At 37.2% G+C, this 21,541-nt stretch overlaps 2 protein-coding genes across 2 annotated transcripts; both read right to left on the bottom strand.

The window, feature by feature from the left end:
- Positions 1–334: 334 nt before the first annotated feature.
- LOC140165159 (uncharacterized) lies at positions 335–871 on the bottom strand. The gene has a single exon (XM_072188603.1). The coding sequence runs from the start codon at positions 869–871 to the stop codon at positions 335–337; it is 537 nt and encodes a 178-aa protein (XP_072044704.1).
- A 21-nt stretch (positions 872–892) lies between these two features.
- On the bottom strand, positions 893–1,753 carry LOC140165169 (uncharacterized). Its single transcript, XM_072188613.1, has one exon. It carries the CDS (start codon positions 1,751–1,753, stop codon positions 893–895), a length of 861 nt encoding a protein of 286 aa, XP_072044714.1.
- Between the last annotated feature and the right edge of the window lie 19,788 nt (positions 1,754–21,541).

A 21,541-nucleotide genomic window follows, 5' to 3' on the forward strand; every position in this document is an offset into this window, starting at 1 on the left:
CCATTCAATTAACACGGGGAGTTGGCTAGCTATGCCTTGCCCTCACTCATATTTTACAAAAGTGCGACTATTTCTGAACATCTAACCTAGCTGTAATTTTAGGTCATGTTAGAGAAATATATTTGCTATAAGTTTGGAGAATAGCTAACATATTGGCTGGTTATTTTTCACACAGTGATGTTAACTAGGCAAGTGCCCATTCTTCCAACGTAGATCATTTGTAGGGGTCACGCGTCAATGGTGAGAGCACTGTGTATTGTGTATAGGAAAACGGACAGTAACTGCAGTATGGCTCACCAACTGGGGAAGTGGGGCGTTTGTACGTTCATGTTCGCTAATATATACGTGTTCTTAATGGTCTGGCACTTTCCCCTACATATGATGAAGAACAGTCTAAACATTTGAGGCCATAGACGGCCCCCGATTTGTCCAGCTTGTCGGTCTTGTCTTTGGGAGCTACAAGAAGAGAACGTATAGTGTTCCGGGGCTTAACATGGGTTACAATGCCTGAATGCCATGGGATCTTAATACACGCCTCAGACTTTCCAGATGTGATGGTAACACAACCTTTGACTTGTTGTTCAGAGTCACTATTGCGAACGTGCCGTTTGGCATTGGTTTTGTTGGTCGCTGTGTCCAATGTCCATTTGTCGTACCCACATACGGCTAAAGATTTGTGAATGCTGTTGAGTTCATGGTCAATGTCCTCCTCCTTGGTGACAATTGAGGAAGCTCTATCAACGAGGGTACGTACCACATCCAGTTTGTGCTGCAAAGGGTGGTGGGAGGCAAAGTTCAGGTATTGATTGGTGTGAGTGGGCTTGCGATAAATCTGAAAAGACACTGAGCCGTTCTCTTCGCGTTTGACCATGACGTCAAGCATGGGAAGTTGTCAATTAGATTCGCGTTCCATGGTGAAATTAATGGATGGATGGCAGGTGTTTAAGTGATGAGTGAAACTCTCAATAGCACTCTTCTTGATGATGACCATAGTGTCGTCAACATAACGACCCCAGAACCGTGGGGGTTGGGGGTAAGAAGACAAGGCCTTGATTTCAAAGTCCTCCATGAAGATATTTGCAGTTAGTGGGGATACGGGGGAACCCATCGCCGCACCTTCAAGCTGGTTGTAGAATTCACCACCATACTGAAAATATCTGGTGGTCAGCTGCAACCGGATCAGTTCAATGATTTGATCAACCGACAAACATGTACGGTTACCCAGAGTAGGATCGTTTTTAAGGCGTGACTCAATGATATCAATAGTTTCACTTACGGGTGTCCATGTGAACAGAGCCGTGACATCATAACTGACCAATTCTTCATCCTCACTAATAGTAAAATCCTCAAGTTTGGTCACAAGGTCCTTACTGTTCTTGATATGATGTTCTGACTGACCCACTAGAGGAGATATTATGTCCGCGATAAATTTAGCCGACCCGTACGTAATGGAGACACTACAAGCAACAATCGGACGAAGAGGGTGGTTGGGCTTGTGAATTTTCGGAAGTCCATAGAACTTAGGCACCTCCTCACTGGTGGGATAGAGTTTTCTGTATTGAACCTCGGTGATCGCACCACTTTGCTTGATTGATTGCAGAGTCTTAACCAACTTCGTCTTGTATTTCTTAGTTGGATTGGATTTGAGCTTAACATAGGTCTTATGGTCACTCAGCAGCAACTTAGCTTTGTTGTTATAGTCTGTAGAGTTCATTACCACTACCGCACGGCCTTTATCAGCCGGAACGACCATGATGTCTTTATTACGCTGAAGTGAGCGAATGGCTTCCCTTTCTTTGCGGGTGATATTACTTTAGGGAGTTTAGCTTGGTGTACTAAATCGCTGGTTTTATTGCGTATTTCAGCGGCTTCAGAAGAGCCTAAACCAACAAGTCTAACTGCCGACTCAACAGCAGTGACAATATCATCCACAGGGATGTTGGTAGGTGTGACAGCAAAATCTAAGCCTTCAGCAGGAGTTGTTCATGCTCGTTAAGATCACAGTCCGAAACATTAATAACCCATCTGCTAGTTGCTTCCTCAATGTCATCAGGTGAAATGTTGATGCCATTAGCCGCTGGTTTAGTTTGCTTAGTTTGCTTCTCCTTGAGGCTAGCGAATTTCTTTTGCTGCCGAGGTTTACAGATGTTGGTTTCTGCAGTAGCCACTTTACGAGTAAACTAAACTATTTTATCATATCTATCACTGGGTAAGTGTGTAAACAGAAAATCCTCAACATCCAATTTTTGATCTTGAAATTGGGAAATCCTAAAGTTGATTTGTCGGACACGTTCAGATAGAAGAGACTTTTCAGCTTGGCGTAGGATATTGTCCGCCTTATGTCCATGCATAGAAGATTTAAGTTTCAAGCTCCTTGGTATTATATTACGATGCTTGCAATGCAGAGTAAAATGGAGATGGCATCTAAAGCGAGCGATGCTGCGCTCAAGCTTTTCCAGTTTGCGGAATTTTCTCAGACAATCACTGCCGAAATCATTGTCGAGACGGGAATGTATGTTTGTTGACAGTCTTGGTATATCCATAGTACAGTATATATAAAAACAAGTTAAATACATTAAAACAAGGGAAGAGGCCTACGCATCATACACTGGAACATGGAAACATTCAAACATTACAAACTAGCGCACGAGATCAAATTAATGATGCTTAATCGTATTCTTAATATATCAATATACAGGGGAAAGAAGAATTACGCATCGCACACTAGCACAATTAAACAAGAATTTACAAATGGAAACATTACATGCATAGGCAGATACCAGAGTAAAAACTCCGGACATACCTGCCTGTGCGGGGACTCGAACCCCAGACCTCTCGCTTGTCGGGCGAGCGCTCTTACCACTGAGCTACACAGACTGTCCCTGATAAACAGGTCTCAAGTCTGGTACTTATGGATATGAGCAGTAATGCGGGGTAAACAGTACAAACAACACATTACATACCAGTGTACGAGATCAATTAATGATGCTTACCCGCCGGCCTAATATAATCATGCAAGCAAGGGAAGAGGCCTACGCATCATACACTGGAACATGGAAACATTACAAACTAGCGCACGAGATCAAATTAATGATGCTTAATCGTATTCTTAATATATCAATATACAGGGGAAAGAAGAATTACGCATCGCACACTAGCACAATTAAACAAGAATTTACAAATGGAAACATTACATGCATAGGCAGATATACCAGAGTAAAAACTCCGGACATACCTGCCTGTGCGGGGACTCGAACCCCAGACCTCTCGCTTGTCGGGCGAGCGCTCTTACCACTGAGCTACACAGACTGTCCCTGATAAACAGGTCTCAAGTCTGGTACTTATGGATATGAGCAGTCATGCGGGGTAAACAGTACAAACAACACATTACATACTAGTGTACGAGATCAATTAATGATGCTTACCCGCCGGCCTAATATAATCATGCAAACAAGGGAAGTAAATACATTACTTCGTAAAGCAAAGAGAAAACATTTTTTCTTGAAATTTGAACACAACAAAAATAATATGAAACAAACCTGGAAAACAATAAACAATATTATTGGTCGTGGTAAAAAACAAACCTGGCATAATAAATTTAGAGATGAATGTGGAGTCATTTCAAACCAATTCAATGATTTTTTCAGTACAAACCCAAGCCATAGCTATAAAGATTTGTACATGTACTGTATCGTCGGGAACTGATTTTTTTGGTATTTTATCACTGTTTAACGCATAAACCAAACATAACTAAATAACCGATGTGGTTGAGGAATAATATCAGCTATCACATTTTGACAATTGACAGCTCCGGTTTTGAAATAAAAGGATTTTACGACATTATCTCATTTTCAATACGTTCCTCGGAGTCAAAATGCGCTGATGATGCGCCGTGATTAGCATTCCGAATAAAGATCATTTCGGAGTTTCGTAAAATTCTTATATTTCAAGAACGGTGTGGTCAATTGTCTAAATTTAAAAAGTATGTGATAGCTGATTTATTCTTCAACCACACCAGTTAAAATACCCAAACAATTAAGTTTCCTACGATACAGTTCTTTCAGGGACACCATGTACAAACAATTTGCTTTATACTGTTTATTCAAAACAAAACAAGTTGTGTGTAGGCAATAGGCTGGGCTTGCTAGCAGAATATTTGTCAAAATATTCAGTTTGTAATTGTGTCATCATCTTGGTGTTACAAGAATCATTACTACTAAACCTGCATAATAAGGGCTGCACATAATTATTTTGTTAAAATACGAAAACTAGCGTTGTGTGACGTGAGGATTCTAGTCAGCATGATCCTTTATATAAGCCTTTCGGCATACAACAAAATATTCTGAAGCATGAGCTAACACTAAAGAAAAAACCTGCTTGATACTATTTATTGACAAATCAAATCTGTGTTTATGTTAATATGGACTGGGCTTTCGATCCTACGTTGAGCAGTTGTAATTGTGTTAAGTGTTCTTTTCCCTCATCGTAACGTATTCTGTAGCTATAAATAAATGACGCACCTTTTTGTAGTTGTCATATTGTAAGTAGCATATGTTAGGGTAACTCTGCATAAAATATTTATACATTTCGGATTTGTGTAGGTATCTGAATATTCAGCTTTATACCATGAAATAATTATTTAACTAGAATCGTAACTATTGTATATTATCACGCAATTATTTAACTAGAATCGTAACTATTGTATATTATCACGCAATTATTTAACTAGAATCGTAACTATTGTATATTATCACGCAATTATTTAACTAGAATCGTAACTATTGTATATTATCACGCAATTATTTAACTAGAATCGTAACTATTGTATATTATCACGCAATTATTTAACTAGAATCGTAACTATTGTATATTATCACGCAATTATTTAACTAGAATCGTAACTATTGTATATTATCACGCAATTATTTAACTAGAATCGTAACTATTGTATATTATCACGCAATTATTTAACTAGAATCGTAACTATTGTATATTATCACGCAATTATTTAACTAGAATCGTAACTATTGTATATTATCACGCAATTATTTAACTAGAATCGTAACTATTGTATATTATCACGCAATTATTTAACTAGAATCGTAACTATTGTATATTATCACGCAATTATTTAACTAGAATCGTAACTATTGTATATTATCACGCAATTATTTAACTAGAATCGTAACTATTGTATATTATCACGCAATTATTTAACTGGAATCGTAACTATTGTATATTATCACGCAATTGGAAAACGAACATACCGGGAACGTACACTATTGCCACATTGCGATTGGGTACACCTAATCTTATGACATCTGCCACTTAATGACTAGTTGTACACAGCTCCAGAGGCAGCTGTATCACTCACAGTCAATTTAATCATGAAGGTATTATCTTCTTACAGAAAATGTTACAAGTCATGTGACTATAATAAGAAAGACATTAAAATATCATTTTAGAAACGTTTCTTTTAATGGAATATATTTCCTTAACCCAATGTGTCTAACGTCGAGCAAATTATTCTGTCACTTCCAAGGAAACAATATAAATCGTTGTTGGGTTTTTAACCAATAATTGACTTAAACGTGAATCAAAATGTGAAAAATGTGCATATCTGGTTATTAACACGCCTGCTCTGTGAAGTGCTACATGTGGCAGAAATATGATCCTTTATTTTGTTAAATAATCTGTATGATACAGATCTGTTGAATACAAGACGTTCAAGAATCTTTGATAGAATGGGTTTCACAGAGACAGGACGATAGTTTGAAAACAAACCACTTTCATCCTTCTTATACAGAGGAATGACATTTGCTATTTTAAGATTGTCTGATACTCATACATTTATTGTATCCACAGTTGTATCATAATATTGTAAGTTGTACTGCAAGTTAATATACATACAAGGTGTCCCATAAAGAGGTTACATGTGGAAAATGAACTGCATTTTGTGATGGTATAACAAAACAATATAATTTTTTTCAGATATTTTTTATTCATCCTTCTTGTAATTGTTTTTTAAGTTTTAATTCTGTACAGTAAAAGCAACGTAACTTATGAGCGCAAGATGTCAGGGGTGTCAAGAGTGGCTAACCATCAAAATATCGCGCAACGAAAGTTGAACACAAGCACAAATTTGTTTTCAGATTTTTTCTTCATTACGTTTTATGTTTCTCTTTTTTTCATTGTTGAACATATTGCACAAAAGACACATATTGAAAAATTAAATATTGTACACTGAAAATAAATCAGTTTTAGAGTTTGGTAACAAATAAAGGAAGATGGTCATTGGCGAAGAACACGTTTTGGTGAGAGCAATTCTGCTCGCCGTATAATTATCCTGTAATCAACATAGTGAAATGATGAAATGATAACAATCTTTTGCGATTGGCCTTGCTTGGATTTTATTGACCTGAAATCGCTGCTGTTTTTACATTTCTGGCTGAACTCTTGAAATAAAACTGAACTGAGTTTATATCGATCTTATATCGGCCGTTCGGTGTTTCAGAAACGATTTGTATAATTTTGTTTATGATTAATTGATTTCAGAATACCTTTAGTTATCCATGGCGAAACCAGCACATTGTTCCTACCATTTATTTTCTTAGTGGGAATACACTCTTCATATAAAACACTAAAATTATACATGAATTATAATACATTGTGTTAGCATCATTTGGTGATTGACAATTGAAGATATCATCCCAGTTCACTAAAGTAAGTCTGTTGTTTAGTAAGTTTATAATATTATCATCTGTAAGTTTCCTTTTATAGTTGATTATTATTTATTTTATTACTCTTTAAATCAGTATTAGTCCTGGCAAAGATTCGAAGATGATCACTGATATCTGCTACAAATAATTATACCAGAATGATGCTGGGTGTTGTTTAGGTGATTCTGGTTGGCTTATTAATTATTTGTTACGAGCCGTAATGACTCAAGGCCAAAATCACCTTTTACCCGAATTCACACGATTTTACCCAAAGTAACATATAGGGTGATCTATTTGATCTTCACCCTCTTTCATCACAACACCCTTCACTGACATCAACAGTCAACATGAACTGCTTCTGAAAATCAGGTGCAGTGAGTACTGGTGAACTCATGAGTATTGATTTGACTTTGTGAAAAGCATTTTCACACTGTTCTGAACAAATGAATTTTGCATCCTTCTTCAAGAAATCAGTTAAAGGACTTGCTAGGAAAGGTTTGGACAGAACTTTCTGTAATAACTAACCATCCCTAGAAATCTCATGATTGCCTTCTTGTTTACAGGTGTGGGGTATTACTCAATTGCTTCAACTTTGGCTTGACCTTGACCTACCACATATCCCTAGTATGTGACTGTAACTTCTGTTATGACTAAATTTACTTGCATTCAACTTGTGCTTAAGCCATAGTCATCGGCCATCATTGCCGCCTCATTCAGTGTTATAATTTTGGTAGTGCTTTCATTCAAGAGGGTTTTAATATCAGCGTGGACACATTTTTGGAACTCTTATATAAGAACCAATTGACCGAAATCATATTTGACTTCTTGTGAACCAAGCCACCTATCAAACACTTGTTTTTATAAGCTAGCAAAATCTACATGGGTTTGATCTGCTTGTTTTTTAATCTCTGAACTTTTGTCTGTATGCTTCAGGCACTAGTTAATAGGCCTTTAGGACTGACTGTTTAACCTCTTCATCATTATTATTTCACTTCTCTATTGGTATAGCTGTGGGGAAGAGCTGGCCTTCCTCACTAACTACTTTGTAAAAGTAGGGTTCAATCCTCTTAAGCCAGTTCAAATTTGTAGCTACCATATCAAAATGTTGAAAATACCCGTCAACTTCCTTTTCTATGAATTAAGACACCAGTTCTTCATACTTTATAACATCAAACCCGAGTATTTGTCACCTAGCTTTGCTAACTTCTCTTGCTTAAACTTGTATTTTTCCTCAATTTCTTTCTCTTTCAAATATGCTTCTATTTGTAGCTTTGTTTCTTTTTGTCTTCCAATTCCAACTTTTGTTTTTCAAGTTCCAATTTTGCTACTTTTTCCTTTTCTACCGTTTCTAATTTTTGCTCCTCAAGCGCCATCTTTTCTCCAATCTCCAAAAATGGTGTTTCTTTCACCAATCACTCTCTTTCTCCAGGGAACAGGCTTCTTTCTGCACTACTCCACTTTACTGACAGATGTGTTGTTTTATAAACCAGACTCCAGCAAGTCTCTCAAAATCATATTCAATGTGATTCACAATCTATCTGTATTAAAATAACACTTTATTGGCTATGCAAACTGGTTCAAATGTATCTCCTTTTGTATCCCCTTCTGTATGCGACCAACACGCATACAGAGATTCTACAATCTCTCTTCAGATTCTATCAAGAGCAAACTCCATTGCTTTCACTTTTTATACTCCCGACAACCCACTATCTATTAACAGACCATTCTGTCACATTCAGATTGGCCAAATATGAGGTCAGAAACCCACATACAGGCGTCAACATTGGTGTGGGGGGGGGCGATTGTATGGACCACCCCCTGGCAAAATATCCCCCACATCTCCTGGGATCTACGCCTATGTAATCAGGACTGAATTACCAAGACTAGGTTTGGTGTGACAATCAACTCCCCGCAGTCTGTGATTGTGATTGGTGCGTAAAAAGGTTGATTCTTCTGGTGCCTTCAGCAGAGAAAAGGAAATACGGTACTTTTGCAAATCAAGACAGGACAATGGTGGAAACTAGTATATCGTGTGGAGGTAACCGAGAAACCACATCATGTACGAATTATAAATGGTGGCGTTACAAGGCAAATCAAGACAGGACAATCATGGTGGAAACTGCTCGTATATCATGTAGTCTAGAGGTAAGGGTGGTGCAATAATTATGTGTACCCCGGGGGTGAATTCTAAAATGGTCTGCCAAAATCGCTTGCCCCCCCTTTGGCCGTGCCAAAAAATCTTTGCCCCCCCCCTTTCGACGTGCCAAAAAACCTTTGCCCCCCTTTTGACGTGCCAAAAAATCTTTGCCCCCCCCTTACACATGCAAGATTTTGGGGAGCCCGAATTTAAAACCTTAAATTGTCTTAACATATGATGCGAGCGCAGCGAGCAGGAAATTTTGCATATTTGAACGTGTTCGTAGCGTTTTCCTACACCTTTTTAGGGCATAATATAGAAACGGTGCCCAAAATATCTGTGCCAAAAATTGCTTGCCCCCCCCTTTCGACCTGCCAAAAATCGCTTGACCCCCCCTTTCGACCTGCCAAAAATGCTTGCCCCCCCTTTGGCCTGCCAAAAATCTTTGCCCCCCTATAATTCACCCCCGGGGGTACACATAATTATTGCACCACCCCTAAAGGAGTAACGACATCATGTACGACCGAAAGTGTGTCACGGCATGGTCGTTTTCAGGTTTATCTATACCCTTGAACATATCCCGGTTTTCTATCATTGCAAATTTGTCGCATTTCTGTTTTACTTAAACCACTAAAAACAAAAACCACGATGCAAAGAAAACACTAGGGAGCAAAGCGTAAATAAAAACCAGGCTGAGATTAATCAAATGAGACAAAAGAAACATTGTGATTACTTTTGCAACACACTTGACCGAACGTATTATTCTATGCAATTTATGTAATGTAATATCTACAATTTCAATACCTTTGTAAATGCCACAATTAAGAAATATTATATTTAAAAACATTACTTACAAACAATAATTGGACTATATTCAAACAAAATGTACTTTCAGAGTACCGGACAACGTGCCTTAAACAATTCAAAATATAGAAAGGAATTTGCACTCTTTAAAAGCGATAATATTACTGTTGATTATTTTTGGGATCATAGCGGTTGTCAGATACGTCCTCTTTCCACCAAATAGGGTTATTTTATGCAGTTTGCCGTTCTAAAAATAGAATTAGTGTATGAGCTACTTACAAGCTTTTGCCGCATTTCAAACTATTGTGGCCTGGCAGTGCAGTGAATGGCCTTGTGATTCCGGTATGCACTTGGAGTTATAAATTAAAGCATCCGGTAATAATTGGAACATACAGTCATGATACAATATAGAGTGTTGTGGCTGTGTACGTTAGCTTTTGAATCACCCCAGTGCTCAATGTTGCAATGATCCCACGCGCCGTTTAATATTTCAGGGTTCAGGTACTCATAATGTTTAAGACGTATAACACTGCATGTGTAAGCATGGTAAGCATCCCTGGCAATGATTTTGCCTGCTCTCTGGTTAAGGCAGTGTAATGTGCAATGGGCATTTAGGTGTAACAAAAAATCATCGCATCGATGAATTTAAATTTAAGTTCACCTCATACATGTCATACGAAGCATGCCAAACACCTGCACAACCTGAACCGACGATATTCTCACGAAAGACGAAAACTAGCATTATATGTCATGTGGCGTATGTGAAAGTTGATCATACCAACGAATTCAGGTAAACAAGCACCCGCAGACTATAAACTGATCAGTTGCTTTAAAATGCACTTACAACATCTAAATTTATTATCTATTTGTTATTATGAACTTTATTTGCAGGAAATATAATATAGAAATACTCTCTAAATATTCCAATAAGACATCTTTGTTAAAGGGCAGGTCTATTGCAAAAACAGGTTTATCTCTATTCAAAGAGAATAATTATTACATTGCAAGTTGATACTCGTTGCAATTTTTATGCGTATTTCTCTTGAAAAAAGAGAAATTGTGTGGGTTAAGTTCGGGCTCGTACGTGTTCTTCCCTCGTTTGAAGCGAAATTAATTTTCAAGGCAGCGGCCTATGACGTACGTAAATGAAACGGACACTATTATCATGCTCTCATTTACTTGTGTGACACAATCACAATCACTTTGACAAGTTTGACATTAGCAACAATGTGTTGTACTATTATTTGCCATAACAATGCTGCATAACAATATGCAGAATATTGTTCTCATTTGGGGAACAAAGCCTCACCCAGTATTGTTACTATGCGTTTGCTTTGTAATATTTCATCCAACTGAAACTATAATAACTATAGCATTGCAATATCGCACAGGGAAATCAGATACATGAGTTTGTGGACTTTATATGCTAGTCTCAGATTGATCACGCTGAAACTCTAAGCTCAAATTATTATTTTATTTTTTAGCCCAAATATTTTTCATGATATTGATATACATATGAATTGTAATATCACAATTTACTAATATATAAATAGTTCTGTGAACAACAACAGTATACGTTCTGTGCATTGAGAATGTTTATAGTCCCTTTTCGCAAAGCAGGCACATCTCATTTCATGACGTCAACTTTTTTCTAGGTCAAATCTGTCTCGTTCGAAGGAACTCATCGCTTAAATTGGTTTTCGCGGAATATCAATTTTAAACGTCTTATTTTCTCAAAAAAAGAGTCATTTTCATTGTTCTCATAATATTAGCTTGCCAATGATATGATGTTGTCCGAGCAATATATATGACCTTTAATAAACGGTTTCATAGAATAGAAAAATGCGGCTGCTCAGTACAAAACCAACTATGAAGCCTTAGCTATATAGATCTGTACATGAACATACAAGTTGCTTTATTTAAATAAAAACATATGTTTAGAAAGTAGGCTGGGCTTTCGATGCTAGCAGAATCTTTGTCAAAGGCAAAATATTCAGTTTGTAATTGTGTCATTCATCAACTTGGTGTAACAAGAATCATCACAACGAAAACTAGTCGAATGTCACAGAGTTGTGTTCAATGATAAGGGCTACATTATATTTTGTTAAAATACGAACACCAGCGTTACGTGATGTGAGGATTGTAGTCAGCGTGATCGTTTACCCAAATTTATATAAGCCTTCCGGTACACAATAAAATAATCTTAAGCATGAGCTAACACTAAAGAATAAATGATAAATGATAAAATCTGTGTTTATGTTAATATGGGATGTTAACTGGGCTTTCGATCCTACGCTGAACAGTTGAACAGTTGTACTTTTGTTAAGTGTTCTTTTCACTCATCGTAACGTATTCTGTAGCTATAAATAAATGACGCACCTTTTTGTAGTTGTCATATTGAAAGAAGCATATGTTAGAGTAACTCTGCATACATATTTATACATTTCGGATTTGTGTAGGTATCTGAATATTCAGCTTTATACCATGAAATAATTATTTAACTGGAGTCGTATTGTATATTATCACACAATTGGAAAACGAGCATCCCGGGATAGGGAAACGTACACTATTACCACATTGCGATTGGGTACACCTAATCTTATGACATCTGCCACTTAATGACTAGTTGTACACATCTCCAGAGGCAGCTGTATCACTCACAGTCAATTTAATCATGAAGGTATTATCTTCTTACAGAAAATGTTACAAGTATACCGCGATAGCTACCTGGAGGCTTGATATTTAAAGACTACTTACCATCTACTCCATGATACCATCTCACATATATAGAGTGCACTATAATATTTTTGTCATGTGACATTAAAATATCATTTTAGAAACGTTTCCTTTAATGGAATGTATTTCCTTAACCCAATGTGTCTAACGTCGAGCAAATTCTTCTTTCATTTCCAAAGCAACAATAAAGGGAATAAATAATAATATTTTTAAACCAATAATTTATCGACACTTGGTTAAACGTGAATCAAAATGTGCATTTCTGGTTATTAACACGCCTGATCTGTGAAGCGCTACATGGCAGGAGTATGATCATTTATTTTGTTAAATAATCTGAAAGTTCAACGCTTTCAACAAGTGGCTATATACAGAAGCAGAAGCATTATTGTGACCTTGAAGCAGTGATGGTGGCACTACTGAATTTCCCCTGTCTTGAGCCCTGTTTATCAGGAACAGTCAGAATTTGTCTCATATAATTGTTCGTCATGCAATAGTCAAATAAGGAATAGTTTGCACTGTCTAGATAGTACCTAGGTAAAGAAACATCTTCCTAGGTGGTAAGAACTATAGGAAATTTACTTATCATGAAGAATGGTGTTATTGGTTATTTTCTACTTGTATTTTATTCGACTTGAATATTAATCAAGAGTAAAACAAATTGAAGTGATAAATAAAAGTTGAAAATAGATCATTTAACATGTGTGCAAAATGGGATAGGCGATTTCGGCCCTGGGGGAATAGTTCAAATTTTAATTTCATCCACAGGAATTATAAGTTTATGTCTTGAATTAAAGCTGTAATAATTGGGCCCGTTGGGAAAGCGGAATTGGCCATTGCAGTTTGCTGGGCTATCCCATGATAATAGTTGATCTAGATTAAAACGCGTCGAAATAAAACCGGGCGTTCCAATCCGCTATTGGATAGGCGATTTCGGCCCTGGGGAGTAGTTCAAATTTTAATTTCATCCACAGGAATTATAAGTTTATGTCTTGAATGAAAGCTGTAATAATTGGGCCCGCTGGGAAAGCGGAATTGGTCATTGCAGTTTGCTGGGCATGACAGCGTCGAAATATCAATACGCGTCGAAATAAAACCGGGCGTTCCAATCCGTTATTGCACATTGAATAATTTTTGCTATTTTTATAACAAGATTTGTTGAAAAATACAAGCAAATATAAATGCATCATCCGGCAAGAAGATAAATGAACGCATCCGAAAACACTGCGAGTAATACGCGGAGTGCGCGCCCGTGCATTATACACAGTCAATCACTGTCAATGCATGATTTGGATTTTTCTAACGCTTGCTCTGATTGGTCCTCGTTATCTTGTATGAAATCTGATTAGTCCACGCTGCTTCATGAAGAAACGTGTCCTGTTTGTATATTGACAGTATTCCTTGCAAAGATGCGCGGTGCATTGATTCAGAATGCATATGTCTGGAGTATGGTAGTTAACAAAATTACATACATTACATATTGAAACAATCTGATTATTAAAATTAATCTTTAAGCAGGTATTCAAACTAATCACGTATTTTGCATGTTTCTAGGAATATATGATATACTATGTTGACTAACTTCAATCTTCTAAAATAATTATCTTTAAGAACATAAGTCACTTGTTACAATAAAGGTTTGATATTTTACAGAAAATAGACAAGTTAAGCCACAGACAGACGCACGTAAGGCACACATATTGAGTGATCCACAGTGCGTGTGCAATCAATCAGTACAATACGAAGAGACGTTGACAGAAAATTTATCATGTATTTGCCGTAGAAGTGGTGATGTAACAAGATTCACTACCATAGCAATAGGTTAAAGCAATTTACGTTCATGTGGTACTTCTGTATGGATAAAATGCCATAGAATATTCATATCATTCTGATCCCTCACATTTGTAAGATTTGTATCTTTGAAAAGAACATGAACAGCATTGTATTCAACGTATGATTGCTATTGCTATGGTAGTTAATTCTGTTGCATCATCACTTCTATGGCGAATATTGTCCAATATTTTAGCATTGAATGTTACCAACAAAACAATACCAGCTGATAATATAAACGTGCGTCTTGCGTCATACACCTGGTAGACGAGTTAACACTCTGTTCGCAATGAAATGAAATGAAATGAAATGAATCAAACTGAGTCGTTTAAAGCATACTGCAACCTGATAACACAAGTTGTCTCTTTAATATAAAATCTTTCTATACACCATTTAATAATTCGTTCCCATCATGATATGTTTCCACATTAGCCATGAGGTAAGTTCTTGTCCCTGTTAGACGACTTTAAATATATATGTCAGATTTATGAAGCTATGAAAATATTAATTCAAGAAAAACGGCGGCAGCTGATTTTCATATTTTTTGGGTCTGTCGAATGAGGCCAAACATACAATTATTTTGACCTAATGTTGGTTACTTCGGGAATGAAACCAACACATTGAGATTACCTTGCTTGTGGGTTGTTATTTTGTTGGCTTGGCTTATTATTATGCGTTTGCTCTTGAACAGCCAAAAGTTTTGACGGTGAGACGACATTATGTTTTTTTATCCTATACCAATGCTATATACTGATGAGAAATAAATAAGCAACACGCACACAAAAATACTGACGGATAAATAACCAGATAATATTTCAAAGCTTTAATTGATACATAGCGTGCAGAACCATTCGAAGATATTGGTTACCTGCTACTAATCAATTATACTTATTTTTCATTGCGTCTTCTCTTCATATATTAAATTAATGCTGAGTACGTAAAATCGTTGTGCTGTTCTCAACAAAATGTACTAAGGCTAGCGATAGTAGATGTTATTTGGCAGATGATGTATTAGACAGTATCATTCATTCGATCTCATTTGCTAGTAATTCAGTCGTCTATCGCTGGTACAACCCCCATAACAATTTCTAGTTACTCAGTTAGAAATATGTTACATTTATTTTACATCATCATTTTGTTGAGTGAGTCAAATGTGTAATTGAGTGCAAATGTAGTTTTGATACGACAGGGTAACAAAGCGAGAGCAATATCATTTGTGACTTACTTTGATTACAATGTAATATTTGTGTGCATTATAACATTAAGGGATGTATAATGGGCAGAAACCTGGTTTGAATTCCAGAGGAAGTGTGCCTGCAAGAGACACAGCCATCAGAAAAGGAATAGCTCAGATCGCGCGCCAAATAAGTTAGCAGTTCAGAAATTGATATTTTTCCCAGCCTTGAAAAAAATTACTAAATAGAATAAATCAATACTGATATTTATCTAATGTACGATGTTATTAACGAATTTGGAGAAAACCTTCTGTTAATAAAATACTATGCTGAGCCACCAGCCTGGGTTTTGTTGCTAATGTCAAACTTATCAAAGTGATTGTGATTGTATGATGAGAGCATGATATAGTCAGCCGTCATCAGCCGAACTGGGGCAGAACACGTACGCACGCTTCAAACGGGGGAATAACACGTACGAGGCTGAACTTTACCCACACAATTTCTCCTTTTTCAGGAGAAATACGCATAAAAAATTGCAACAAGTGTCAACTTGTAATGTAATAATTATTCTCTTCGAATAGAGATAGACTTGATTTTGCAATAGACCTGCCCTTTAAAGACAGGGTAAGCTTAAAACGCATTGAAAACACCACATTACAGTCACGAAATATATAATATTAGTATATCACCAAAGCGAATGGTAACGTAGGTATGTGGAAAAGAACGGCATTAACAATAACAAAGTATGTGCCCAAAAACACCAAAAATATCAAATTTTGGTAAAACGTCCCAAAATTTAAAACAAACACAAACCTTCCAAACTAAATACATATTCGCAATGGGCGGCCCATCACTACCTGCCGCTGTGACTTGGGGTAACTCGTAGCTTCCCCTCTCCAGATACCTGTACTTCAAGTACGCCCATACCCCATGCCTTAAGGTACAACAGAAAAAAATCATTATATCATAGATAAAATAAATCCCTTAAAAGGGCATTTCGTGATCCACAGCCTCATCCCCCCACTTTTCTCAAAAAAAGTTAAGATTTTGCGGACTACTGGCATGGTATGCGGACTGCTGGTATGGTATGCGGACTACTGGTATGGCATGCGGACTACAGGTATTGTATGCGGACTACGGGTATGGTATGCGGATTACTGGTATGGTATGCGGACTACGGGTATGGCATGCGGACTACTGGTGTGGTATTATTATTAGACAGCATTTATGAAGCGCCTTATCAAAGAGATCAAGGCGCTGTAAAAACAGACTTTAAAAACTACATCTTAAATTACAACTTACATTACACATGCTAAAAATTGCATACACTGTTAAACTACAAATTAAATATACACAGCGGAGCAGCTGCCGTGAAGGCTTTGTCACCAAGTGTTTGTTTTGTGCGTGGTATGGCAAGACGTAACTTGTCGTCACCAAATCTCAAATTCTCTCTTGATGGAACATAAGGAACAAATACATCAGCATCATTGTCTACTATGTTGTCGAAAATTTGAATAGTTTTGTTGCATGCAGATCTTGCATTCCATAAGCGAAGATTAAGAAGTTTTTCATTGTGTTTGGGAAAACCGCGTAAGTTGTTCACGTTCAAACCAGTCTGGCCAGTGATGTTGGGTTCGACTCGCACGTTCTGAACAACAGGGATTGAATAAATATGTTGTTTCTGACTTTTTCTTCCCTTTCCTCTCTTTTCCAGCGTTTAGTCTTAACTTTACGGCTGGGTGGTTTGGGTCGTTCATGAAAAGGGCATGATCGCTTGAGTATATTCAAATCAGCAAGATGCAAACATAGGTTCTCAGTCATACCACAATTAATGTATAATTCAGTACCGGGTGGAGATCTTCTAAATGAAAGCAAATAATCACGGCTGTAACTAAATGTAATACGATCAATATTGCTCTTTGTGTTATTCTCATGATGATTGTCGATCGAACCAGTAAAGTTACTATTTGTTCTGTGTGTACGTACCCATTCAACGCTAACATCCAGTAAATATAGTACAGAAATCGTCCACAAAATATGGAAAATTGAAGAACGATATCTCGGTAATACAAACATTTTGACGTTCCATGCACATAAAACAGTCCACGATTAAAATAATGTACACTTAAAATGCAGTAAATTCGGTTAAAATCAGACCGACGATGCAGGAGCGGCCTGACGGTGCTGGCATCAATCGATCGTGCAGACTACTGGTATGGTATGCGGACTACGGGTATGGTATGCGGACTGCTGGTATGGTATGCGGACTACTGGTATGGTATGCGGACTACGGGTAAGATATGTGGTCAACGGGTATGGTATGCGGACTAAGGGTATGGTATGCGGACTACGGGGTATGGTATGCGGACTACGAGTTTGATATGCCGACTACGGGTATGGCATGCGGACTAAAGGGTATGGTATGCGGACCAAGGGTATGCTATACGGACTACGGGTATGGTATGCGGACTACTTTACGGTTCTCTAATCTTTATATTTTTTGTGGACAATATAGTATACAATTGAAATTATTTAGTGAGTTTTTATAATATGAAAATATTGACATCATTAACCTGTCGTATAGTATAGTAAGTAAATGGTTCAGTGGTGATAAGCTGACGCACTTTAGCTAGGTAATCCAGGAGTCGTAAGTTGTGCCACTTTATACATTTGGTTTTGAGAAGTTATAGGATCAAAAAAGCAGCTGCACCTCTTTCAAGTCCTCTTAGTGTCATCCACACTAATCTTGACATTTGCCTCATTAAATCACGGATATAGGTAAATTGGAAAGCAGCGGTTCTGGATTTCGAATAATAATAAAAAGAAACGGCAAAGGGTGATTATCATTGGTGATGCTGGTGGTGGTGGTGGTAGTGGTGGTGGAGGGGGGGAGGTAGCAGGTCAGGTTTTCCCAAGGAATGATCTGTATTAAAAAATCTGCGTTAAAGTACAACATGATTAGTGCCAAAAACAAGTTCAGTGCAGATTAGGGCAATATTTTAAAAACAATTTCGTCATTATTATAATAATAGGCCACATGGTAATGAGCTGTCGCTGCATACATAGTTATCTTCCTAATTGACGCAACTGAACTATTAGATTATAACGCGAAACGCGAAGTTATTCATTCTAGTAATGGGACAAAAGTTATTTTAATTTTGAAAACAATACATTTTATCGGCAAAATATAAAATAACGATAATATGTTACATTTACATTGCTTCCAAAAGCTTTAAAATATCAGCAGAGTAATAAAGTGTAAAAAAAAGTCATATTACACATAACTCAACAACTCTATCCAGGTGCAGTTCAGATGACAAGATACGATACGATATACCCAAAGGCTGTCTTGCGTATAGAATTATAGTTAATTAGAGTAGATGTATTGAGATACTAAATCATGGTGAATATGGTCTCAAAAGCTTACGTCCATACTAAAAATATTAATCTACAGACTCCATAAACTCCTTGAGGGACATCCATAACATTTTGTTGAGAAGAATTTCTGAAAACCTTAACAGATGTGCTGGCCAGTGGTAACATCACACTTTCAAATAACAATAACAGATATATAATTGTGCGCTTTACTCGCCAAATTATCATGTTAAATATAGTCACTAAAACAGACGCAATAAACATGATAAACGAAAATGTTAATGAAGTAATCTAGTGTCTGCTATGTGTAACATGTGACACAAAGCGTAAATAATTACCCGAAGAAACAGGTATTTCATCAATCATCCTGAGCTGTCAGATGTATACCGATAAAGAGAATGATACCACATGTTCAAAATGTTGCCCCAAATATAAATGCCTTACAAACAGCTACTTTGTCAATATTTGTTCTGATGCAATTTCCATAAAATAAAGATATGTAAAGAAAATAATCGTTTGTGATATTGTACAAATGTTATATATATATAAGTCTATACTAGTTGTGCGCATTGGGAATTAGCATGCAGATGGCTAGTCTAGTGGTGAAATAAAGTCATCAGAAAATAAACATTGCGAACTAGAGCGTTAATTCTCAAAGGCGAGACAAACTGCTAAATCCAATCCTCAGTTGCATAGTTATCCACTATCTATTGCAGTTAACTATGAACAATTTGACAGAAGACTATTAAAATGTCACCAAATCACATATCAATATGACCAAATGATTAAACATCTACTGCCCACACATTATTTAATAAATTAATGTGATTTATTTGATTTGCATGAAAAAACGACATAAGCATGCTGCTGGGTTCGCCGAATTCTGCAGATAATCAAGTTACTTTCAAATCTTATCTTTAAATGTCTTAAATCTATTTCTATACATGCACAACTGAATAAACCCTTCTGACTTTCTGCCACGAATAACCTTATCCTGGGTCGACTAGGGACTATGCCATGTTTTTGGAATTCACATAGTCTTACATATTGAAAGTCAATGAGTTAAAAAATAGGTCCAAGTATAAGCAAACCGCGACTCGATTTGAAATTACTTGGTACTCTAGGTCGGTTAGCATGAGTAAGATTTAATCTTTCCCTAGAGGAGTCCTTTTCACAGGGCTGAGCTTTCTTTCGGAACCTGATCTTCAGAGCAACTAAACAAACATGATGATGCCTGTTACATTGTTGCTTTATTGATTGCCCCACGGTGCTTTTGTACAATACAACGATGCATTCCTATTGAAAAAATTTGAAATTACAACTTTTGATTTTGGGGTTTGATGGTTTGGAGGCGCATATCTTGGTTAATTCTTGTTCGATTTTCACGAACAGGGTGTCAAATGAGTCGGTCCAATTAACAAAATGTATATTTCAGAATAATCCAAAATTATTAGGTTGTTGAACATCAGGGATGACTGTAACTGACGAATTCTTTTCGTGCCCGGTGTAATATGTATTGAATTACATTGCTTCCAACATTCTTAAAATATCAGCGTAGTAAGAGAGTGTAAAAGTCATATTAATAAATGGCCATTGTACATAACTCAGCAACTCAATCCAGATGCAGTTTATATGAAAAGACTCGATATACCCAAAGTCTGTCCTGCGTGTCTCAAATGTTATAGTTAATTAGAGTAAAATGTATTTACATTCCATGGTGTCAACAGCCAAACTATTCCAGAGTTGGCCGGTACTATCATAGATAGTCAGAGAGTGCTCAAGTGCATAACAGGAGCATGGCAACTCTAGCTGTCATGGCTAGATGCATTTCAGAGGCGTATTATAGATCTCCCCGGGGAAGAACCTTTCCTCGCTTCAAATTCAGCCTTTGGCTCATGGTTTTGTTCCATCGAATGTACTACGGGAATGCTCTTTTGTTACTTTGCCAACTACTTCCTGACCATCTCCAGACTGACCCTCGTCTTCGCCGCTCAGTTAGATCTAACGACCTCGCAGTTCCAAAATCTAACCTTGTTAGTCATGAGCGGTCCTTCATTCCATCTATAACCCACACATTTCAGGAATCGGACTAGCTTCACAATGGGGGTTAACAGTTATCTAGGCGCCAACCCTTCAGCTTTATCTGATGTCCCGACATAAAAAGTGTCCCACAGTGTATCCCAACCATACAACAATAACGCCAAGAGTTAGGTTATAGAAGTCTGCCTGTCACAGAGAAAAAAACCCCAACATACATACACTGAAAATCAATGCCCTGACAATCAACGGCAACAGTATCGACATAAACCCCGATGCCAAGTTAATTGGTTAAATCTAACGCTACTAGAACATACAAAACCATACAGCACAAAGCATCTGCAAGACCGTCCGATTGCGCAATCATGCCAAACCATATACAGGCGCGGAAACGTTCGCCTGGCAGCCTCCCGGGAGTGTTCTTCTAAAAATTTTGTTCGGGACTATGCCACGCAGATTTTTGAATGCTGACTTTCTCTATACCGACCTTTTGCTGTTTTTGCTACCCAATAAGTACACCACGTATCACCTGATAAATGTAAATTGCCTGACATCTACTACGGTATACTAATATAATGAACAAAGCGTGTCGGGGTGTGTGTGTTTGTGTTTGTCCGGCTATGCGTTTCGTCGCACTTCGACGCATCAATGTCATATTTCGGATATGGATAGGTATCGGGAAAAGCATGTTGACCGGGTGATTTTATAGGTCACCGGAGGTCAAGGTCTAA

This window comes from Amphiura filiformis, chromosome 1 (genome assembly GCF_039555335.1).
Source record: "Amphiura filiformis chromosome 1, Afil_fr2py, whole genome shotgun sequence".
NCBI classification, from domain to species: Eukaryota; Metazoa; Echinodermata; class Ophiuroidea; order Amphilepidida; family Amphiuridae; genus Amphiura; species Amphiura filiformis.

Coding starts and splice junctions, on each gene's coding strand:
- LOC140165159 (XM_072188603.1), bottom strand. CDS start 871: ATGGTCAAACGCGAAGAGAACGGCTCAGTGTCTTTTCAGATTTATCGC.
- LOC140165169 (XM_072188613.1), bottom strand. CDS start 1,753: ATGGTCGTTCCGGCTGATAAAGGCCGTGCGGTAGTGGTAATGAACTCT.